Genomic DNA, 26,289 nt, shown 5'->3' on the forward strand with positions numbered 1-26,289 from the left:
GAGTGGATATATGCGAAAACATCCAAACTGCAAAAACATCTACCTCTCGTTCCAGCAGTCTCCACAAACACCTACTGCCTCATCTGCAGAATCTCAGGGGATGACAATAAGTAAGTGAAGCTGATGCAAGAATATCACACATGTAGCAAGTGTGTGTGTGTGTGTGTGTGTGTGTGTGTGTGAGAGAGTGTGTGTGTTTCTCTCACCCCTTAGTGAGAAAGGGAAGATGTGATGCATTATAAACAGGGCTTGATGACATGTGTCAGATTCTGAATGCCCCCCACCCTCTTTTTCTTTCAGACTGAAATGTTCTCATGGGGGTAAAATTGTGTGTGGGTGTGTGTTTGACAAAGTTGCCCTGAATTCAATGTGGCACTATATTGGAACCCGCTTGTAATGGGCTACCCATTTAAAACTTGAATCATTTTTGGACACTTTTGCATATATTTTTTAGTGGCCAGCATCAGTAGAAATCTCAGTATGTGAAAATTATATTTCTACTTGAAATTAGTGATCTCTAGAATTTTCATAGTGTGTATATATATATATATATATATATATATATATATATATATATATATATATATATACACACACTGTATATATAAACATTATATTATATTTTATTATATTACCTGATATTTTGCATAAAGAATATAAGCCTACATTTACGCTTATTTTTCAGGACACTTTAGCACATTTTAACCCCCATTTCTCATTAACGTTATAATTCTGAACGTTTTAATGTGACTATTTTAATTGTTTTCAATAGGGATTCCCATTACTGTAAAATGTCAAGTTTTTACTCTGTTACAATAAAATGTTGCTGTTAAAATATGATTTTCTCAATTAAAAGGCAGTACGCTGGGAGTACTATGTATAAGTACAATGTATAAATACTTTGAATTTAATTAAAATTATATATATTTTTTTCACATTGCAGTAAAGAGAATCGTAACTGTCTTAACATATAATATCCCTAAAAATAGGCTTCATTTTCTGTAGGCAAAATATAATTTCTTATTTGTTTCTTTTGAATTTGGAGTAAAATTGGACCGGGACATTTTCTTGACAGGTTTCGTGAGAGTCATCCAATTATTGTAGAAGAATAACTTATTTGCAAAGCTCTGCCAAAAAAAAAAAAAAAAAAAGGAAAAAGAATTCACCGACACATTTCCTGGCATTCTCTCAAAGAACAGATTCTTTCTCTTAAAAAAGTGAAAAACAATCTTCTTTAATTTGCAGGGATAAAAGCAAGACGTTGCCATGCCATTTTTGCATATTTTATGTAAAATATGCTGCTCTCTGCACATCCGAGTCTCCTGCACTCTGCTTCATAAAAATGTTTGTCTGACAGAATAGCAACTGATGTCTCAGGTGTCATAACATTTCCAATATGGCTGTGTATGGTCACGCAGCTCATTCAAAGCTTATCGAGTCGCTATTGATGGCCATTCTCGTTGCCTTAATGGAAACACTCTCACTGCACCCTGCTATGTTTATTTTCATGCATCCGGAACACTTTTGTACAATTGAAGAACAATGACTCGCCAGCTTTTTGCTAAAATGGAGCAGTATGGGGAAAAAAATTGAGAGAACAAATGAATTGACATTTGCTATCACTGCATCCCAGAATCTTGTGCTGAAAGCATCGGATCAATGCTGGCGAATGCCCCTGAGGAGAGGTACCATGAAACGGCTCAAAGCCTGATCTTAAAAGGCTGGGTTATCGATTGATTTCTGCTCCAAAGGCTTTAGCTCCCTTGTCTAAAACATATGGCTTTAGCTTTGACTGGCACGGTGGCCCTCTTAAAGAGGTTAGGTGAAAGGCAGGCAGCTGACTTACCCCCGGCAGCGTCTTCTGTTCGTGGAGGGCGATCTGAGCTTTGATGGCTGACTCGCGGGCGCAGTAGGTGAGGAACGCGCATCCTGCGTGGCAAAGAGGAAAAATGACTTTCAATGATTTGAAAAGACAATGGTTTTGAACTCAGTAGTGTTTCATTTTGGTGGGTGGTAAATGTAATTTGAAGAAAACAAGCAGCATCTTGTAACAAATAACTATGGCAAATCAGGACAAAACTGCATAAGCAAAGTATTCCACACAGTGGGGTCCAAGGAAAGGAAATCCGATTGTTAGTGCAAAGGGGCACACATGGTCAATGTAAATAAATTACATATTATTAGTGACACAATCATATTACAGACCCCACTGCAGTTTCATGCGTTCCCATCAAGTATCACCACTCGGCAGCGCAGGAAAAACGAGGCAGCACAAAGCCTGCACAAAGCCCTTACAATGACAGGGCCAGAGGTGCCGCGAGCAGTCCCTGCAGACAGGCTAAATACAGACAGTCTATTTTATAACATGGGGGAGCCTGTCGAGTTCGCTTTACACTGAATGTGCTTGTGTGCAGTTCTCTGTACGTGTATGAGTGCGTGTGTGTTAGTGAACGTCTATAGATCAGTAACTGTTCGAGACTTCCAAGTCTCAGCTGCCTGGAATAAGCCCTGACCGAGAGAGACATTGCAGAGAGGACGCAGGCTAACAGTGGTGGGGAACAAGGGAGAGAAACTTCTGGCCCTTGGGTCCTTCATACAGAAATACATGATTAAAACGTGCATTTATACACACACATATACGCATGATTATATGACCTTCCGCCTCAGGTGACACATAAAATTAGACTTTAAAGGAAGTAGAGATGGGTCACTGTTTATTAACTGTTTACTGTTTATTTAGCATGCTGGGTAGACAGCTTGCACAGTCCAACCCTCTTGGAAAAGTTGCATCTTTAAGTTCATCCCCATTAATGTACCACCACTTGGAGACGCAACTTTTCTGAGAGGATTGGACTGTGCAAACTGTCCAAACCTGTCCAACAACCATACACATGCTATTGTCTATTTTTTTATTGTCCACAACAAGTGTTTCTAAAGGGATGGTTCACCCAAAAATGAAACATCTCTCATTATTTACTCACCCTCATGATATCCTAGATGTGTATGACTTTCTTTCTTCACCAGACCACATTTTAAGAAAATTGAAGAAAATGCAAGTAGATGGTGATTCGACTTTTGAAGCTCCAAAAAGAACAGACAGTCAGCATAAACGTCATCCATACCTGCTCCAGCTGTTAAATTAATGTCTTCTAAAGTGACATGACCACTTCTAGTGCAAAAAAGATAAATATTTAAGTACTTTTTTTAACTCTACATCAACATTAAGGTCAGCAGCAGTACACGCGTATGAGTTAATTGCATTAGCACACGAGTAACGTGACACGTACGGCACACATGGAAGAGCAGCACTGTTTACAAGTGAGTAGGAGGAACACTGTACAGAAGCATCTTTGATTTTTATTTAGATCTGTATTTATCTGTTTTTTTACAAAGGTGTGTTTGTGTGATTATCCTGGATGTCTCAACCGAGAGGAGAACGTGAGATTATGTCAACATGGCAACGCGAATACGTCACACGAGACACTACGTGATCTTCACCCTCTTGTGAAGCTTACCGGAAGCGTTGGAATATACCGGTAGTTAAAAAGTACACGGCCTGGCCAAAATAAAGTTGCTGTTTGGATACTTAAGAGTCTATGATTGGATCATTACAGCAGTGATTAATATACTTCAGCTGGAAACAATTCTTTTAACCCTAACTGATGCAGTGTGTAGATTCTTACTTCTTAAACAACCATGTCGTAAGACGGATTCTGTGGCCGTGGAAAAGATGTTACTGTGTTTCAGAAGGGACAATTTATTGGCCTGCATCAAGCAAAGAATACAACTAAGGAGATTGCTGAAATCACTGGAATTGGGTTAAGAACTGTCCAACGCTTTATTAAATCTTGGAAGGATAGTGGTGAACCGTCAGCTTTGCAGAACAAATGTGGTTGGAAAAAAATTTTGAATGATCGAGATTGGAGATCACTCCAACGCTTGAAGTCACATTGTAAAAAATCGACAGCAGAACTCATAGCTATGTTTATGAAAGATGTGAAAGTAAGAGCATTTCCACACACACAATGTGACTTACACAATTGGGAATAAACATCTGTGTGGCCACAAGAAAGTCATTTTTTTAATGAGGCTAATAGTAAATAATTACTTCAATTTGCTAGGGAGCGTAAAGATTGGACTGTGGAGCAATGGAAAAAGGTCATGTGATCTGATGAGTTCAGATGTACCCTATTCGAAATTGATGGGCGCATCAGGGTAAGAAGGTAAGTGCATGAAGTGATGCACCAGTCATGCATAGTGCCTCTGGAGGCAGTGTTATGATCTGGGGTTGCTTCAATCGGTCAGGTTTTGGCTCAGCAACGTTATGGGGCAAAATTAATTCAGCTGACTACCTGAATGTACTGAATGACCAGGTTATCTTATCAATGTTTTTTTTCTTCCCTGACAGCACAGGCATATTTGAGGAGATCTATTCGGCTCAAATTGTGAAAGAGTGGTTCAAGGAGCATGAGGGATCATTTTCACACATGAATTGGCCACCACAGAGTCCTGACCTTAACCCCATTGAAAGTCTTTGGGATGTGTTTGAGAAGACTTTAAAGAGTGGTTCGACTCTCACGTCATCAATACAAGATCTCGCCCATTTATGCAACTGGATTTATTTATTTCTGGATGGAAATAAATGTTGTGATGTTGCATAAGGTTGTCGAAACAATGCCACAACAAATGCACGCCGTAATCAAAACTAAAGGCAGTCCAACTAAATATTAGAGTATGCAACTTTTTTATTTGGCCAGGCAGTATACTTAAATATTGATCCTTTTTCGCACCAAAATCAATAGTATCACTTTAAGAGACATTAATTTAACCGCAGGAGTCGTATGGATGACGTTTATGCTGACTACCTGTTCTTTTATGAGCTTCAAAAGTCTAAATCACCATCCACTGCCATTATAAGGACCGACAGAGCTGAGAATAGACTTTTCTATTTTTCTTCAAATGTGTTCAGGTGAAGAAAGAAGGTCATACACACCTGGGATATCATGAGGGTGAGTAAATAATGAGAGAATATAATTTTTGGGTGAACTATCCCTAAGTTGCAGTGTGAAGTTAAATAGTCAAACTTTTTTAGTCCCAATTCATTGAGACCCCTGAATTCTGTTCCATTTCGTCAAACTGTTTTTGAATGCAAAAATGCAACTTATGTAAACTCCCCTGAAGAAACATGCCTGTTTGAAGTCAGGTGTTCCAAAAGCCAGCCAAATGGTCAGGGCTTCTTAAAAGCCGATACATGGACTGGTTATTTCTGAAACTCAACAGCAAGTTTTTTTGTTGTCGATATTTTCAAAAGTTGCATCTTTAAATTAATTTCCTTTAAAGCACCACTTTTACAGCCATACACATGCAAATGTAAATTTTTGGCTGGGATGCAGTCTGTTCTGCATTTTTTTAACAGAAGAACGCACCCTGAGAAATGTGCCCGTTTGGGTCATGTGACCTGGAAACCAACCTAATTATACAAGGATTCCTTAAGAATTGTTCAGGTATCCCACTGACTAGTTGATTCTGAAAGTATGCAGATTTGTGCATCCCTAATAAAAACATGCACATACTGTATACAAACAATACACCTAAACACAAAAAAGGACACTTTGTAGGAAGATCCCAAAGGTCAAACAGATTAATTCAGATTAATACTGAAAAGCCAGTTTCAGCTTTGCCAGGGTAAACTTGGCTCACTGGCAACAATCAAACAGCACTATAGGGATCACACTTTTATAGGTGTGAAAGAGACTACCAAGCAGTCACATTTATCTCTTTCGCTCTCTTTCACCATCTCTGTTTTTCCCCTTGTTCTATTGTTCACTAACATACAGGCTTAACATTCTTCACTGTATATTTATTCCTTAAAGGTGGCATATGGAAAGATTTTCAGGACTATTTTCAAAACAAATTGTATTTGCAGTAGCATTTTCTATTTTTGGACGCATAAATTGTGGCATAATCCAAATCCAATTGCGAATTGATTAATACCGCTTGCATTTTCATTCACACAAACATAAAAGTCTGCCAAATTTCAATTGGAAAAGCAAAGACAATTTGCAATTGCATTTCCAATGTGTTACGAGTTATGACCATGTTATATTGAAAAAGCAATATTAATTACCCCATTTGCTATTTCACTTCCACGGCGTCCCATTTGGGGCCTGCCAAAATTCAAATAGAATCACTATTCCTTTATACCTTACACAGACACATGTCAATCAGTATTGGGGGCGGGAGTTTATACTGTGGGCAGGTCTGTGGTCCCATTTTAGAGCACCTGCTGCCTTGCTGTCGACAGCCAAGAAGGAAATGTGTGTTTGTGTGCATTATTTAAACTGTCCACTAGGGATGGGAAGAAATGAAGCTGAGTGAAGCTCTGGTGTTTTCTGAAGAGTGTTTTGGGAAAAGTTCCAAAGCCTTGGGAGTGTTAAAACCATCCAATGGGTGGTCAAATATAAAGCAGTCATAAACCCGGGTGTGCAATTCTATTGGATGGAGCGCCTGTTAAAGTTGTAATCCATTATGCACAAATAAAAGCCTTACAATAATAAGTATGTTCATTTAAGCCATTAATGTATTAAAGTGTGGCAATACATTTAGAATAATAAGAATAAGAATGCATATTATTCAATGTAATAAGAATAATAATAATAACACATATGACTAACAGAGTTGTTTGAGGCAAGTAAATAGTATGTTCTAATTATTTTCTGTTTTTTATTCTATATGTAAGACAGGGTTAAGACTTAAACTTTGACTGGACAGAAAGTGGCGCCAGAGCCCTTCTAAAAGGGGAGTCTACAAGGCTAGCATAGAATAGCATAACTCGGTGGTCCCAATAACATTCCATGGTGGTACACCGGTGAGGAGACAAGAGGACGTTCTTTTTGAATGGATGTCTATGGATAATATGCTTCATGATGTTGAATACACCACTTTTGTAAGAAAACAGCTTATCGCTTAATCTAATCCACGCCTCGATAAAGGTCTTCATTGGAAATGAACTGCATACTTGATACATTTACATTTATGCATTTGGCAGACGCTTTTATCCAAAGCGACTTACAGAGCCCTTATTACAGGTACAATTCCCCCGGAGCAACCTGGAGTTAAGTGCCTTGCTCAAGGACACAATGGTGGTGGATGTGGGGCTCGAACCAGCATCCTTCTTATTACCAGTTATGTATTTTAGACCACTGCACCACCACCACCCATGATACATGCCTTGAAGCTTCAGTGTTTGTAACATCACTAACATGTGTTGTTTTCAAAGAATCTTCATGTAGCTTCATTTCCCATCTCTAGTGGAGTTTAAATAATGTACACAAATGCACATCTTGGTCTTGGCCTTTGACAGCAAGGTGGCAGGTGCTCTGAAATGCAGTCACTTCCAATTACAAACACGTAACACGGTATAATCTCCCACCCCCAAACTGATTGACAGGTGTCTGTGAAAGGCATTGGAACTGCAAGTGCAAAGTGAATTGCGACTCCATTTGAATTTTGGCAGGCTCCATGCGGGATGCCGTGGAAGTGAAATACGGGGTAATTAATATTGCTTTTTCAATATGACAGGGTCATAACTCATAAGACATAGGAAATGCAATTGCAAATGGACTTTCCTTTAATAAAAACGCAAATGGTATTAAGTATTCAATGGTATTATGGTATTATTTGCAATTGCATTTTGATTATGTCACAATTTATGTGTCCACAAATGGAAAACGCAATTGCAAATACAATTTGCAATTTGTTTTGAAAATAGTCCTGAAATCCTCCCATAGTGACATGTGCATTTTTTTTATGTTAAAACCCTTTCCCTATCCCAAAGGCATTTTGTAGATTGATTTCCCCAAAGACTGTAAACACTATGGCACTATAAAAACATTGTTCTTTATTTTGAGCTGTCTTACATAGCAACATTGGGTCAATTAATGGCACAAGTTTGAGACGGGCCATTTGAAAATTGGTTGTTATTTTTGCAATTCCATTTGGTGCCACTGGTGGTCCATTAACTACACACAAATATTTTTTATGATACCCTGCTACTTTTGTCACTGGACTATAGGCTTTCATTAGAGTAGATGCCAGCATATTTAATTTAATGCAAATGTAAAGAAGGCTGAGAGGGACAGACGTACAGTCCATTCAACATGTTGTACTGTCTAGGTCACAATAACTTTTCATAACCCGTGTGTTGCACAGATTTTGTCAACAGCAAATTTAGTGAAAGACATATTTTCAATGTTTTTTTCAGCTTAACGGTTGACAGACAAGTAAACAAACATACTAAATATTGAATGCACTGTACATCTACCCAGCCTTGTTTTCGTTTGTGTCAACTTTTAAAATGCCCATTTTTAATCACGCAACAGCAAATATTCATGGCTAAATGCTGTGGCGGAACAACCTGCCCCTCCCTCTCGTCATTGTCGCATCGCATCTTAGAGCTGTCCTCTTAGGGCCGTCCACTGTGACATCACCAACAGAGACGTCACTCGCTTTCTCGTTCGATGTTTTAAATGGAAAGCCTGGAGCGGGACAGAGAATCCATGGGGATGGCCTCCCAACTGCCAAAAGGATAAGTGGCACTTAAAAAGCATTTACCCTGCAATTGGCTGAGTTTGCCATGTTTAACCCGTGTTTTCTCCGTTCCTGCCTGGGTGCGAACGAGGGGGTGAGCTGGCCCGGAGAGGTATCCCCTATAAGCCTATTCTGACTGTAGGGCCTGGCTGAGGAAGTTGCATTTCCATGTGGAGGCTGAAGAGTGTGCACCTAAGGAGGAGGTGCTACCGGAGCGACAGTTGGGGGAGGGGGTGGTGGGTGAATGTGGTGGAACGACCCACCCCTTCCTCTCGTCATCCTCACCAAACCTGTTAGGGTCATCCGTCAGCCAGGCTCACAATGGGAGTGGGCAGGAGAGAGGAGAGGTGCAACTTAATGATCCTAGTTTAGGCAGCAGATGATGAGGCCCAACTGATGTGAGTGGAGCCTCATTACCGCTGCCATTATAATGCAGAGCATGCCTCTCCTCTGGGGCTGGCTTCTGTATGCACACTCTGATGTCCTTGCAGGTCCAGGAGCAGAGCTAGGGGGCTAGCCAAGTTAGATGCGTAGCCGGACCGGGATTGGAGCATGTGTTGCAGCCGACGGGCATGGATGCTGGGCTGTCTTTTCCCTCACACTCCACAGCCCCAGGGAAGCATGAGCCGATCAGAAGCAAAACTAGTTGTCCAAATGATATCAGCAAAAGAATTGTGTGAGTGTTTATGAGATTGTGAATGTGACATTAAAACAGATGGAGATAGAAAAGAACAAAAAACACTTTCAATTTTAAAATGTCCCTATGCTTTTTAATGTGTACTGTAATATGCAATTGTGGCCTAATGGAACCAACAACTTCATAATTGGAATCCAAGCACTTACAAATTACTGCCCTGCGGTTGTATACCAGGCACGAAGTTTTGGGCTGCATGAAGAAATTATTTGAAACACAACATAAAAAGATTACACAGAAACTGCTGATTTATCACGCTAAGGATGAAGTGTGAAAATGATCTATCGAACTGATAAATATCTGCATTGTTTGATCAAGTGTGAGTTATTTGTATTTTTTTCATTTTCCACGGAAAGAGATGTTAGGCTGAAAATTAGGGAATGACAGCCTCAGTCCCATTTTTTGTGTTCCATAGAAGAAACCAAGTTATATGGGTCAATAAAAGGAGGGTGAGTAAACATCCCCAGAATTTTCATTTTTGGGTAAACTAATCCTTTAATGTCAACTACCCATAAATATGTTTTAAAATAATTACTCATTAGTCCAAAAAATGAAGTCACCAGTAAAATGTTGCTCTCTATTCCAGGACTGAAATGACATATAACCCCATACTAATAAGCAATCACACATACAGAAGTCTGAGAGGCCTACGGTCCAAGACAGGACAGAAGAATGCAGAAGAAAAGCTTCATAGGGAAGTAGAGGCATAGCAATTATTAAGCAAGTTGAATTCCTGACAGCCCCCATTTGCCGTTTTCATTTTTATACTAGAGCTGAGCATTTGCACCATTGTTCCTGCCCCTCAGTGTCCCCTCATAATTGTGTGCAAGCCCTGAAATGTTAAGTGCGAAGGTCTTGCCACTAAATCTGCTTCCATGCCCCCATTTTTCTCTTTCTTACCTGAGCACTTTGCAACTGCATGATCTCCCCCGTCATTCATACCTCCTGCACTTTCCACTGACACGTTAAATTTTAGCTCTGAGAACAAAGGACTAACTTCTAACTGTTGTGCTGTTATCTGTATTGAAAAGACTATCTTAGTGGTTTTCAAGGGGTTTTGCTCCAGGACACAGATTTTAATCGGACATCATGTGGTCACTCAAAACAATACCAAACCAGTATTTAAAAGTACATTCAGTTATTGTTTGTTTATGTTGTCCTGGCCAATATGGTAGCCATCTTGGACTTACACTGATACCTTGTGAGGACAGACTGATCACACTGTGAATTTGGCAACAGTAGGTCCAAATTTCTGTTGCTGAAATCGGTCTGTGCTTACTAAAATTCAAACCACTGTCCCCAGTGTCCAAAGCTAAAAATGTGCTCCAGTTACTAGATACAATTTCCACAGGGTGGCACCAAAAGAGAGTATATTTAGTTTTTATTTTACTTCTGAATAATGTAATTCAATAAACAGAAATGCATATTTTATTATCTCTAGCACCTAACCCAAACCCCACCCCTAAGCCTAATCATCAGTGGAGTTAACATTTTCTTTTGGAGCGAAAACATTACCGCTGAATTGCAAAATTGGGTCGATTTCAGGGTACATGAACATTCCCGAAGCATCATGTCAATTTCCTGTGTGATAGTTTTTATGCATTTGGCAGACGCTTTTATCCAAAGCGACTTACAGTGCTCTTATTACAGGGACAATCCCCCCCAGAGCAACCTGGAGTTAAGTGCCTTGCTCAAGGACACAATGGTGGTGGTCGTGGGGATTGAACCAGTGACCTTCTGATTACAGTTATGTGCGTTAGCCCACTACGCAACCACCACTCTATGTGGAAGTGGATGCAACATCATGAAAAAAAGTAATAGTTTTATATTACCCATGCCGTTAAAGAAAATAGAAATGCACTAGCAAGAAGTTTTTGGTTAGTTTTAAACAAGCAGCAGATTAATTTGCACCAAAATATTGGATGCATGGCCTTGGTGGTCAAAAACGAAATATATGGGATGCGTTTTTTTCTCTTTTTTTTCCCCAAAGTTGATAAGCCTTGCTTATTTTGCTATCCTAAACACAAGACAACATGTAACATTTTAATTGTTCTAATTACAATTATATATAATATGTATATAATAATGTGTAATTTATATTATCCACCAGTTAAGAACCAATTAGACTATTCAACATGTATACTGGTCACTGGAATTACATGCCCATTTTGCGTTTGTCCTGTCTAATGAGTTGATCGCCTCACAAAAGAAAGCATGTAGGGTTGATTTTCTTAAGAGCACTCTCTCAGTCACTGTCCAGACAACAATATTGTCCCTGCCCTTGCCTAATTACTTTGTAATGAGTCTTGTAATATAAGAGGTGCACTAGCATAACCTGTAAACCTTAATTAAGGCAACCACCTTTAAATGTGCCCAACCTCCATATATCAAAGCAACGCTATATGCACATGACATGCTATATATGCACTGAATAAGGAACTAAAGCTGCAGAAATAACATCCAACAAATATTTTGGAATTTATGATTTCAGCATTCGTTCCAACGTGACTATTGCATTAATTTGTGTGATATTTCTGAATAGAGTTCAAACCATCCTCAAAGGATTGGACTGCATATCGAAGATTTATAGCAGTTGAGTTTGATCCCACTGAAAATGCTTTGTAAGAATTTGACTCACACAAAATAGATTTCCTTTGCTGCTACAGCAACTTTATAAATAGTGTACATTTTTGGATTATTGCAACTGTAGATATGAGTAAGATATAATATGCATACTACCTAATGCACTAACTAAAGAATAAGGATGGCTCCTAAAACATAATTCTTCAAAATATTTTAAAACACTGACAAGTACAACATCAGCATATGGGCAGCTTCTCAAATGCAAACCCTTTCAAATCTTTATAAATCCTCTAGTGTGCTTGAGCAACATTTTATGTATGATTATCTGCAACAGGCTTTGGAGAAATTTTTAAACACACAAAAAAGATTCCTACTGACACCACGGCAACTGTACAAATAGTGTGCACTTTTGGATAGCCGTAACCATGGATACGAGAAGGCCTTTTATGTATACTAAATAAACCACAATGTAGTGACTTCCTAATACATATTTCAAAGGTTGTTTGTCATTGTAAACAACATGGCTGTAGATCAGGAGTTGTTGTTATATAAATGTAAACTTTTAAAGGAATAGTTCAAACAAAAATGAAAGTTCTGTCATTATATAAAGGAATATTCCATGTTCAATACCAAGATAATCTCAGTCTGCACCATTTGTGGCATTACCGCAAAAACGTATCCTCCTTTTCTATAAAAAAAGCTAAAAACTTGGTTAGAGTGAGGCACTTATAATGGAAGTGAATGGAGACAATCAGTAAACATTACAAACAACAAGACGTAAACAATATGCCTTTTAACATGATTTTAATTTGATAAAATTTGCTGTGTACATTTATATCCATTTTTACAACCTCGTTCCCAAGGCGACGTAACATCATAAAACATACAACTCTAGAACAACCGTAAAAATGATCATTTAAACAAATTTACAGTTTAAATAATGCACGTTTCAACAGAAGAATTCATGTAAATGTTTTTATTATAAGCTTCACATTTCTAAATTTAAACCTTCCAATAGTTGGCCACATTCATTTCCATTGTAAGTGCCTCACTGTATCCTCGATTATAGCTTTTTGTTCTTAAGAAAGAACAGTCAAAATCATTTTTTGTGGTAATCATTATTATGCCACAAATATTGTAGTTTGAGCTTCCATTTCAACACAAATGCAGTTTTTAAACCAGGTCTTTTCCAAACAATGACAGTTCATAGTGACCACTAATGCTATGAAACTGACATTGAATGTGTCTTTCGCAGTGTTGCTGGTCCTTCGCCAGATAACACCAGACCGATTTTGCACTGCCTACTTCAAGGAGAAGCATCCTCAGTAGGCTACATCTGTTTCCCCCTAACTCTCTCCCTCTCTCTTTCTGTCTTTAGAGGGTGGATGGCAGGTGAGCAGTGATGCCAACAGTGGCAGCTTAACCTATTTTCAGAAATACCACAGATTTCTATTAATAGCCCTGCTGAGCAACAGTCCTCTCCAAACATCCCCGACAGGTCCCACAAACTCACTAATAACGTCCTCTCCCAGATCACCTTTCAAGAGATGCTCATTTCATAGCACTTCTTCTGAATCCTAAAATAAGAATAGAAATGTTACTCTGTAATGTTTTAGTCTGTAAAAGGGATATTATATTTCTAATATGCTCTGTGATAAGGAGGTCTGGTTAAATTCTTCTACTACATGAATAATACATTTACGGTTCCTTGAAGAGAGAGTGCACGTGATGTTACAGAGGGCTGAGTCAGAAATGATTGGATATAGAAGCATTGTAGTAAGTTCCACTTCTGATAACAGCTGCTGGCAGTAATGCCTACCTCTTCTCATTAGCATTTGTAGGTATTCACATGCAAAAGTGTACTTATTTATTTATGATTGGATAGACACCAATTCGTACAATATTAACATATACATAGCTTCTAAAATGCATTTATTAACTCTGAAACTTTTTTTTTATTTGTCCAGCGTAGCACCTCTCTGCTCTGCTGGAGAAATGTGCAAATTAAGGAGTTTGTACTTACTTGAGACTAAAGTACTTTGGTTTCCTGCGTGCCACTAAAATGATATATCAACACAGAAAGGACAGGACTGTATGTGTGCAGCCCAGTTTTTTAGTCTTTCATTTATGTACGTAACTGTGTGCGTATATCCATTGATTGTGTCTGTATAGACTCGCAGTTATTCTGAAAGGCTGGAACGCCAAACTGTTCACAAAACGTAAAGGCACATAAGAAAAATTTGTATACCCTAGCCTTCAGATAGCCTGTGTCTTCATTAATTGCATGATAAAATGCAAGTGTAGATGAAAGCTCACCAGAAAAAGAACTGTAATATATTGATATCAAAGTGTGATTTTATCCACAGTCCTAACTAGAAACACAGTTTTCATCCAAATACCTACGAGTGCTAATGATCATTCTGTTTTAGTACAGTCTCGTCCTGTCTTACGCTTTATATTGGTGATGGTGTCACACACATTTGCCCCTCCACACCTCCCCCGTCATATTAAATCCTTTTGTTTCCACCCTCTCCTTGTTTGCAGGGGTGGATCTGCCTCTCCCATCCTGTCAGAAAGGCCCGTCACTCTGTCGGTGCCTCTGGATTAAAGGCCCCATTTGTTTTCAGTGGTGCTGACAGTCACTCCATCTCTCTCAGTCTGTTAATCTATTATGCTTAGCCCTCTGCTATACTGTCATTTTCCCTTGTCCACTTCAACTGTGTGTGTGTGTGTGTGTGTGTGTGTGTGTGTGTGTGTGTGTGTGTGTGTGTGTGTGTGTGTGTGTGTGTGTGTGTGTGTGTGTGTGTGTGTGTGTGTGTGTGTGTGTGCATGGCATTTGTCACCGCTCTCTGACTGGCATGATGGCTATGCCCTCCTTCCTTAGATCAAAGGAAGTGGAAATAAAGGCTTTTCTGCACAAATTCCAATGAGGCATTTACATATTTCCAAGCCATTCTCATCAACTGCAACCTATCTATCTATCTTTCACTGTTCATTAGTCAACCATGCTGAGTGTTCATTTATTTCCCTCTCTCCAATGAATCTTCATATGCAGACTGATCTCATAGTGAAATCAGAAACAGTACTGTAGGTTGACTTTTCTTTAGCTAAAATCGGTCTGTGCTTACCGAAATGCGACGTAGTGCCCCCAGTGGCCAAAGCGTTAAGCGTTGGGCATTTGTGCATGTGTGAACTCCATTTTCCAGTTGTAATGTCCACAGAGGGGTGCCAAAAGCGAGTTGAGAAGCGAGTTCTATTGTTAGCTGTACAGGATGTAAACAGTGAAGAGTAATGCATAAATTACAAACTGTACCCCAACTCAGACCCCAAACCTAAAACTAACCATCAGTGGAGTAAATTTTTAAATGTTAGAGGGAAAAAATGCAACCACCAAATTGCGCTCGTCGCTCATTATGCGAATGTGGTTACTTCCTGGTTTCAACACGGGATCTGTACTTCGGGTCTCCACCGCTGCTAATGCAAAGCGCTTCCTGTCAAACATGTCTGATGTGAGATGGCACTTGTTTGTGAGTTGGCATAATGTGGCCAATTCTGCTCTCAGAAACAACATGCCGACTTCCCGTGTGATCATGTTGTTAGTAGGGCTGTCAATCGATAACATTTTTTAATCAGATTAATTACAGAACATCCCATTTAATTAATCAAATTAATCGCAATAAATCACAATCATTATTTGCTGAGAAAGGCCCCCAAATAAAGATAATTCATATTGAAAAATGCATAATAATTCAAATATTTATACATATGATATGAAGGGCCTATAATACATATATAATATTAAATGAAATTCAGTTTGAAATACATTTTATTACTGTGACAGATATTATAAGAACATGTTCTTGCGCTATTTTTAATTAAATCCATACTTTTATTTTGGAATTCGCTTACGCGTCAGGGGGCATGATTAATTGCATACATTTTTTAACACATTATTTTTAATATAATTAGTCACACTAAATTAACGCATTAAATCGACAGCCCTAGTTGTTAGTTGATGAAGCTTGAAAAATCAGGAACAGTCATTCCTCTAGATCTTACATCTCATTTTCTCTCATCTTGCCTTTATTACTCATTCTTTATTTTTTTCCTTCACAAAGTGAAAAAAAACAACAGAATTAGAATTTACCTTGTAAAAGTAAACAATACGCTTTATCACTGGGAACTGACCATAAAATTTAAACTGTAACAGTTTAAACTGTTCAGAAAAATCTAGCAATTTCAAGGCGAACACGCTATTTTTGTGCCATTAGTATAACCAGATAGTACTATAAAAATAAAGAATGTTTTTAAACAGAGTTCGTGAACTCAACTCCATCTTTCATTGGTCGGCAAAAGATCATGCCGTTGGTTGAGCTACTGTTGCCAGGAATGATTAGTTCAATCAAACAGAGCAATATTTTTATAGTATTTACACTTTTCGGGGAAATTAACCTGCGAATGGCTTATTTATAGTCGCCTCTGCCTATTAAAATAGGATAGTAAAAATTACGTCACCTTTAAAACAGTGACATCATAATGAAGATGCTACACTTTCATGTCACACTCAAAACATTTTAGCCAAACAGTAACATTAATGATATTGTGTTAATCACTTATTTAGGCAGCAGTGAGATTAATGTAATGTTTTTTTTTAAACACAGCAATCTGGCAACCAGCATACTGCACAGTGAAATTGAAGGGCTTTCTATTATTACCAGATATCCCTAACATTATGACACGTTTGAAGACCAGCTTATTATCCTCCATAAAAAGACAGTCACTAGGGAGAGTTTTACAGCATCTTAGAACAGCGCATCAATAATTTTCCTTTTGTGTTTTATGATCAGACCACATAAAAAACGGACGTTACAGAGGGTCACTGAACCTCTTTCCTCATAGGGATGTCTACAATACTCTACTGTAAGTGCCATCTGCTGATGAATGTAATAGCCATAAAAAAACACACTTTCCATCTAAAAAGAGAAATAACCTTCTCCAAACAGATGAAAGTACATCTAAAGGCAGGTAAAGGGGAGGTAGGTGGCCAGTTCACATGAAAAGACAGGAACTTCAATGCAAAGTGTGCTGGTAAAGAAGCGAAGATCTCATCCTGACATTCAGACCTACAGTCCTGCCAGGAGAGTGGCTGAAGCAATGCATTTTTTATGGAGGAGCCTTGTTGCGTTTTAGAGTATTTACAGATGTTTGGGTGTTCTGACTGTCAGACCTTTTTCAAGTTATAAAGAAGCCGCTTGAAAGAGCGAATAACTTCTGTCTGTTTAAATAATAATAATAAAAACTTCAAATCTATCACAGTAGTACTGTCTCAGTACTGCCTTTTATTCTTGCTATTTTCACAATGTAATTTAAAATAAATCATTGTACATCATCATGCTGTAATACATTTTTAAAAATCACTGTGATACGGTAATGAGAATACAATACATGAATATGTTTCAGTAAAGACAATTGGGTGGTAAAATGTGCTTAAAAGAATAGTTCACCCAAAAATTCAGTTTCTCTCATCATTTGCTCACCCTTATGCCATTCCAGATGTGTATAACTTTCTTTCTTCAGCAGAACGCAAATGAACATTTTAGAGTAATTTCTCAGCTCTTTTGGTTCATAAAATACAAGTGAATTGGTACCAAAATTCTGAAGCTCCAAAAATGATAAAAGTCATCATAAAAGTAATCCATAATCCAGAATTATTCCTTGACGTGTCACATTGCAAAAATTCTTAATGGTTCTTAATTTAGCCTTCTTTTTTAATGCTAAATATAATTTCATTTTCTTTATTTTGGATTTTGGATTAAAATTGAGTATTGTCTTTGACAATCTACGGCAATGTCTCTAAACTGTACTCTGTTTATTTGAGTATACCAACTAGCCCGACACAGCAATACTGGCTCAACCAATGGTGAGAGTTTGGGGCGGGACTATCAGTTTTCTGACCAAACTTATTTTTGCCTAGACAAGAGTATTTCTATTTTTGGTTTTGATGCATTTCCTATTGAAACAGGAAGTGTGGGTGGGACATGTTGAACGGCTTGTCCCTTTCCAATAGGCTTTTCCAACTTTTCCACTGACTTGAGAACCGAATGATGATCTGAAACATTAATACATAACCAGCCCATAAACGAGTACAGCACATTGCTGTCTTTGCTTACAATGAGGCTGGTGGTACCTTGAGCAATACAATGCAGATGAATGAGGAGCAAGCAAATAAATCACAATATTTCCATGCTTCGAATCACAATACACTAAAAATAAAGAATAAAGAACACTTTCTCATGCTGTACACCCCAAGATGCCTACATAAAAAATATGAATAAACTCCAGCCACTTTCACCACATCCGACTCATGTTTCATTCAGAAGCTATCACCTCTGGAAACATTCAGGCGTGAAATGCCTCAAACAAAACCATGAATTTGCTGTTATTCCTCCTTCTTCTAAATGTAGAAATAGCAGTCCCGTAACCAAGTTTGGGGTATAGAGCAGGATTTTAAAAGGAAAACAGATGATAATACACCTCTTCACCATATCTGCATTTGCGGCTTCAATGCCAGTTTTGCGTACATTATGGGCAGTTAAAGGGGTGGGTAAAAACTAAACTAGTTTAACTGCTGAGCGTTCTCACATAAATCAGTCATATCCAAGAGCCAGTTATGACATTTTGATTGAATATTATGAGGACAAAAAATATATAGAAAAATTAATTATATATACATATATATGTGCACAGATTAATCATCCACAAAAAAAAAACTAAACTTCCATTAAGAAAATAAATAGGGTGAATTTTGATATCATGCTGACTTTAAATATATGACTTATACTTACACTCTATATGGATTTGTTTTTTAATACAAATGTTAAAAGCATCTATATATTCCACAGAAATTGTTATGTTACTATGTACCTAACAAGGGTGCTTGAAAAACAGACAAATGGGTTTGGTCTTTGTCTAACTTAATTTAGCATATTGCTCTAAGGCATCAGAATAATCTCATTTTAACACCAGCTCTTGACAATATTGGAAATAACTTAAAACTATTTCCAAAACACTTTCCTAGGCTACCTCTATATGCATACTATAAGCACTGAAGCTTTTTCCAGCCAAGCTTTCAGCTTTCTTATGGCCCCCTACTGTTAAATCGGTTCACATGAGAAAGGACAGAAATTACATTTTTTATATGCTTATTTCTACGATTTTAATCTTATGTCTAATTCACTCATAAATGCATTAGCACAATGGTCCCCTAGACAATATTAACGTATTGACACTCCACAGAAGCAGATGTGCATGAGTCTGCATGAAGTTCAGACAGTCAGATATTCTGATTCCAGCTTAGTTCTAAAGGTCCTTGTAGGTCTTTCGTATTGTCAGTTAAGGTAAATACAAGCTTATCCTTGGACATCTTCACCTGCAGAGTGAAAATGTACATAAGATGCTTTCAAAGCAATACGACAACAGTCTATTAATTCAACCAGGGCCGGAGATCGACCTTACATGCTCAAATAAGATTACGAATACAGCATAGCATGTGTCTTAACTTTGAAGGCTTCAGCATTTACAATCTGTAGGTGTAAAACATGCACTTGTTTCTAATACCACTCAAGAACTCCTTCATATACAATATAAAAACTAATAAAATGCTGAGCTCAAACAATCACAGGTGAAAAGCCTGAAGGGATAAGCTCACCTGTTAATACAAAATCAAGAGACGGCAATTGTTAGGCCCATGAAACAGATCTCATAATAGTTCTTCATGAACACTGCAGGGTAAAATGACTCCAGCAAGCTTTAATTGCAAAGAAGCAGCCACTGTAGAGGGACAAACCAACTGATCCGAGGAACCGAAACTTCAGACAATAACTACAGTTGCTAATCCTCCTCCGTCATTATGGTCATGCTTTATTACTGCGCTTAGCAAACTAATGCTGTTCTTTCCTGTGTGGATTAACAGGCTGACTTATCTCCAGAACATTTTCCCCACCCTTGGAAACCTGTGTCCCATACATGTGATCCCTTTAGTGTGTAGAGCTCCTTAAAACAAAAATTAATGAAAAACAAACGACTTTACAGTCTCGTTTGCACTGCTGTACTAAACCACTCCAAAAGGATTTTCTTCTGTGAATGTGTTCATATGCAAATAGATGACACAAGTGGAATGCACAATGGGTACTGGCTGTGAGACAAACATTAATTTTCCTTTTCCTGCATCTGTTACACTCCTTAAAATGTCTGGGTCTTTCCTCATTTGGGGGAAACTGGATTAAAAATGACATTAGCATCCTCAGCCATATTTGAGTGAAACATGTACACCAACTTGGAATGTACATTACCAATGCAGTCCATTTTGTGACTACTCGCATGATTGCATTAACTATTTAAGCTCCATGAAAAGATATGTAAACATCTGCTGAATGTTCCACACATGCCCTTATAGAATAATACATAAAATGGAAAAACGACACTTTCACCCTGAGGAATATAGTCTCTATATGGTCCTTTACAACCCATATGCAGTACCTGACACAATGACAGCTACCTCATGGGTTTATTAATCAGGTAGTTTAAGGTACATTAAGGCCTATTGGGGCCTGTTATGTTGTAATCTGCCATTGGCAGTAGGTTTAATTATAATGTAGAAATATCATTTATTTTTATTTTTTTTTCATTCCTACCTCGCTCAACTGGTAGCATAGTCCTAGCAATACAATTGTAATAGGTTTGATTCCCATGGAACACATGTACTGATAAAAAATGTAGCCTATGGCTTCAATGCACTGCATGTCGCTTCAGATAAAATGCCAAATGCATAAATGTAAATGTATTTTAACCTGTACTTCACTGAAGAGATGTACAAGATAATGAATTCCCATTTGGTTAATATAATTAAAACCATATAGACTGACAACAGATTCATCATGGCATAGCTACTACTAAGTCCTTGGATGTAGACTTCGATACTTTAAACGTTTAATTGATGGGATTACTCAGAACACTCGCTACATAAGGTATTTCAACATAGGCTTGACATTCATCAATGCCCAAGAGGAACACTCAGATTGGATGTTCCCTTGTTCTTTCTGTCTTGTATTACTTATACAAGTTAATACATCAAACAATTTGATCATTTACATGACACAATAATGCCGGTGATCCCCGAGAAGAGGATTTCCAGACAGAAGGGCTCGCGCATAAACGTCTCCTCAGAATTGGCGCGCTTAACAACCTCAACTCTTTCCTACATTCCCTCTAAAACGGTACGTGACATACACTTAAATTTACTTAGATTTATCTTGGTCATATAGGACTGAAATTAAGAATAAAATAAATATTTCACTCAATTCACAAAAAAAATAAATAAATAAATAAATAAAAAAATACACACAACTCTAGCCCATGAAATCAATGTATACATTCTCATTTCTTTGACATGTTCAACACAGTTAAACCCCAGCGGAAGCGGACCTATTCAGGGAGTAACGAGGATGAACGATTGAGCAAATAGAGCCTTATTATCATAATTAAAAACACGGCACTGATATGAAGCTTAATAGATAGCTGACACTAACGAAGATAAATGTGAATATTCTGTTTCTGAAACATTGCTTAAAGAGAATGACAAAAAAGAGAGTAGCCCACAACGACAGATTACACCAAATTAGAGGTTTAATTTTAGTTAGTGTCTTTTTGTTTGAGTGATATTGATGACGTCTTTAGTGTCCGTTTGCAAGAAGAACGTCACGACACAATGTAGAACGCACCTGTCGTAGTAGTTCACTTATGACGCACAAATGAACATGCTTTAAGAGTTAATATGATTTCCTACTAACACCATCGCCGATTTGCAATGTATTGCCTGTTCTTTTGCAAGCCCAGGCTGTTTATGGAAACAGAATACGATCGGGTGGCGGTGTATTTCTCCATTGATTATGATATGGATGATGCCAAAGAAATACTTTTTAACTATGTATTTTCTTGTAAGCCACTTTGCACCAGTTATTGAAAACTATCAACATTAAGCTGCCATAGAAAAAGCAAAAATGTCATTGTGTGTTATTTATGAGGGGAAATGCATAGAAAATCCTTTAAAAGCAACAGTACCAAATGCATGAATTTCAGACTGAGAGGCTTGGTTATTTTAATGTTGTAAGTAATAGTGGCTAAAGGGGCCTAACATTCCACTTTCAGCAGTCTGATAAGGTTTTAAAAGGATGAACCGCAAAAATGCCATGTATTATTTGTGATAAATATTACGTAAATTAAAGCATGCGTGAATGAATACATTGTGTGTAGAAATAATAATAATAATAATAATAATAATAATAATAATAGTAAACTAACAAGCAATTCATGTCACTGAAAAAAAATGAAGAAAAAAATATATATATTGTGTTTAAAGCAACAACAACAAAAATCGCTCTTATTGAGGAATCGCTAGATTCGGTTCTCGCGTTTACCTTTGTGCATGCCGGTGTATCGGTCCTTCAATACCGTCAATTCGTGGATTTTCCCAAACTGTTCAAATAAGGGTTTCAGGTCTTTTTCCTCAAGGTTCCGCGGTATTTGCCCGATAAAGAGTTTTATGGCATCTTGGTCTTTCATGGTGCCGTTCTCCGGATGAATGGAGATGGATTCTGACCCGTTCATGGGTTTTGGGAATGGGATCTGAGCGTACTGGTGCTGGTGCGGGACAAGGAGGAGTGGATGTTGGGTCGGTGCTGCCCCGGGTCCAGTGAAAAGCAGGCTGGAGTAAGCGGGATGGGGCGGCTGTGGGTGCTGCTCCCTTCTTGTCTCAGTCTGAGTGAATCTGGCCATTCTGAGCTGGGAGTAGACTGGATAATAATAATAATGGCAACACACACATACACATACACACACTGAGAGAGAGCCAGCAGTCAGCTGGAAACACAGACGTACTTTCTAGGCGACACACACAAGTACGCACACACACACACACACGCACACACACACACAAGAGTGGATGTTAAAAGGGGTGGGGGTGACTTAGAAATAGGGAACGCATGATTTGTTGCTCCTGAACGACACCCAGTGGCAGTGGCCATCAAGTGCAAGCATGCCCACAGAAAAAACGTGTATTTTCACATAGAAATACTTTACCTACCAACAAGAACACAACTAAATAAATTATTAGAATTAAAACACAGACGAAAAGACAACCAAGATTCCACATGTACGTCTCCAAAATGTACAGATGTCTGTTTGAGATCTTTCTATCTGGAATGCATCTGCTAAACGTCTTAAAAATATCAGTATCAATAAAATACTCAAAAAAACGTAAATACTCAAATCGGCCATAATGGAAAAAAATTTCCCCACCCCTGGTGTTGACATTTGTGGCTCGCTGTGCCAGGCAAAGGGCTTTAGGCTCTGTGCACAAATACACCCCAGACTTAGGTTAGTAAATGGAAAGGAGGAGAAAGGGGAAGTGGAGAAATGCCAGAAGACTCGATGCCATGTGGAGGTAAGCGGCTGTTTATATATGCTTACTCCAGCAATGTGATTGGTCAGATTAAATTACCTTGCTTCTTCAGAACCTTGTTTATAAAACTCAATTTCGGTGAGGTTCGGTGCGGTCCATCCTAAGTCCAAGGTTCAGACAGTGGCATATATCTGAAGTATCCGATGTCTTACAATTGGAGCAGGCATCAGTTCATCCTCTGAAGTCAAAAGAATGAAGTGATGTCTGGCTAGCACTGGCTGTAGTTTGTCGTCATCACTCAGCAACATGTAGCAGTGGAGTCTGACACCAAGCAGGAACGGAGCTGGATCTGGCTGGAATCCCAATGGTTGAGACATCGAAACAAATAGAACAATATCAGTATAGATGCCATTCAATTTAATGCAGATTTATAGATCATGACAGATGTTTCTGGTTCCAGCAGATCAAACTAAAGTAGCCTTATTGTGAGTTGATGGATAAATTAAATAAATAAATCTAATTTATATCTGCTAGACATCTTAAAAAGATCAGATTTACAAACATTCTTCACAAAGCTGTATGTCTTATTGACATCCGAGAGGAAATGTTTTACAGGTGTATTGCAGATGAGCAAACAACCTAAAAAAATACATCTTTCAGATGTAAACACACATATCAAATGCAGGAAAAGTTTTGGATAGAAAAGCTCTTTCAGTATCAGTACAACTGCATAAGTCCATCCATACACAGTTCGAATACAAACAAGAATGGCAAAATGGAAAAAAATTACTATTTCTATAGTAATATAATTGGTGCTGCCCCACCTGCTCAGAGCAGGATTTGAACCGTGGTCTCTGGCACGGGAGGCAGGCATGCTAACGAGGATGCTAAAGACTACAGCTTTTAGCATGCCTCTTTAGGCCAATGGAGTGAGGTTTACACATACAGAACAGCTAGCACATTCTATCTGACTCCTGCTACACTCATCCCCCTTAACCTCACTCCAATCTGGGTCATGGGTCACGGCACCACTGTAACCAATCCTGCCTCACCCGCTCCAAATGGAATTTGAACCGGGGTCTCCAACATGGGAGGTGGGCACGCTAACAAGGAGGCTAAAGGCTACAACCTCTATGTCAGTCGCCAGTGCACCTCTTGAGGCCAGGGGAGTGAGGTTTACAAGTACCGCACAGCTATCACATACCAGCTGGCTCCCGCTACAGTAACACTAGCTGTTTTGGCAGAAGTCTGTTAGATAAACATTTCAACATTATTCGTTTAAGGGCATCCACTTGTTTATTTTTTTACAACTTTTTTTTACAGAAGTTAAAGTGCTAGGGTTTAAATAAACAAGAACTATACAAAAACAGAAAAAACATGGTGCTACCGTGATGTGATGAGAATTGGCGAACAGAATTTACATGCCCCTCCAACGGACATACGGGTATAAAAGGAGGGAAGCGTTCGTCTGTGTTTCAGCGAGCTGAATAAATCCACTGCTGTTCCACTCACCTCTACAAGAGCGTATGCTGTTGGAGATAAGGTGCAAATCTGAACTTTCTCTTCTCTGCACCCCAGTGCAGACTACGCCCCTGGGCACTTTGACAGCCATCTAAAAGAGTTTTATTCTCTAAAAGAGTATATTTCTCTAAAAGAGCAAGCACTTGGACATTGAATGTCTTTTTAAAGATGTGTCTTTTTCAAGATGCCTTTCCGTCCTTGTGTTACTCCTGGATGCAGTCATTACTTCTCCGCTTCAGATTGTTTGTGGATGGTTCATGTTGTAATTGTCCGGGTCTGAGATGAGACCGGTTCGCCTTACTACAATCTGATGTCTCTTTTGGACCCCCCGAGCTGGATGAGAGTTTCGCTGTTTTATCAGAGAGCGTCATGGAGGACTCCGACGCTGAGGACTGGACCGGGCTGGCACCTTCGGGCATCCTCCCCTCAGCCTTTGCTGCTATACAATTGGTTCCTGGGCATGGGGCACCGCTCACAGCACAACCACAATGATCCGTCACTCCCCTCCAAGGCCTGTAGGTCGACGTCGTCTCTGGCGACCAAAGCGTACAGCGCCACTGGACAGGCCGCCTCCGTCCTGCACGCCATGGCCCTCCTGCAAGTCCACCATGACAAGGCACTAAGAGATATGAACTTGGGTAGTCCTGATCCTGATGTGCTGCCGGAACTGTGCTGCAGGAGCTGCGCTCGACGACCGACCTCCGGGTCACCAAGGTCACGGCGCATGCACAGGCGATGGCCACCCTCGTGGTCCAGGAACGTCATCTGTGGTTGAATCTGGTCGATGCGGGACCCTGACAAGGCTTGCTTTCTCACCGTCCCCATATCCCTGAGAAAAGGCTGTGGCTGGCAGCTAGTTAGGCTGCCGTAACCTCCGTTCCCTGATGGTGGGAACGAGATGCTGTGTCCCTTTTGCCACAACTCTGAACTTACTCTGGGCTCCTCAGCTCAAAACCTGTCTGAACAGATGCACGCTTCCCTTCTTTTATACCCATATGTCCAGGGGAGGGGCATGCAAATTCTGTTTGCCAATTCTCATTGGCCTTTTCTCAAAAATAAGAGGTAACCGAGGGTCTCAAGAGAGACCCCTAGTGTCACAACATCGACACAATGTTTCGTTCCCTCCATCATGGAATGGCGGTTATGACAGTAATCGAGACGTTTTCATTCCATACCATAGTATAGCTTATATCAAAGTACCTTGGAATTAAAGCCGACATAAATAGCCGACATACTAGCCTAAGCTATTTTAATCTGATAACATCACTGTACCATGGTTCTTCCACAGTACTTTTTAGTATAGAGCAACACTACCATAAAGGTAACAAAAAGTACTATACTATTACCATGGTTTTTAGTATATTCACTTAAGTTATCTGTCACTAAGATTACAAATGGGAAACAGATGGGAACTGACCTTAGTAACCTATCCGTAAAGCTTTTG

At 38.9% G+C, this 26,289-nt stretch overlaps 1 protein-coding gene across 35 annotated transcripts in view; it reads right to left on the reverse strand.

The window, feature by feature from the left end:
- LOC127639438 (CUGBP Elav-like family member 5) overlaps positions 1-22,699 on the reverse strand; it is a 241,953-nt gene extending 219,254 nt beyond the window's left edge. For all 35 annotated transcript variants that reach the window (XM_052121467.1, XM_052121457.1, XM_052121490.1 and 32 more), the window contains exons 1-2: positions 22,342-22,699; positions 1,847-1,929 (exon numbers count right to left, since the gene is read on the reverse strand). In XM_052121467.1, coding sequence (XP_051977427.1) covers positions 1,847-1,929; positions 22,342-22,699 — 441 coding nt within the window. The remainder of the gene's footprint in view (positions 1-1,846; positions 1,930-22,341) is intronic.
- Between the last annotated feature and the right edge of the window lie 3,590 nt (positions 22,700-26,289).

Source organism: Xyrauchen texanus, chromosome 48 (assembly GCF_025860055.1).
Source record: "Xyrauchen texanus isolate HMW12.3.18 chromosome 48, RBS_HiC_50CHRs, whole genome shotgun sequence".
In the NCBI taxonomy this organism is placed as follows: Eukaryota; Metazoa; Chordata; class Actinopteri; order Cypriniformes; family Catostomidae; genus Xyrauchen; species Xyrauchen texanus.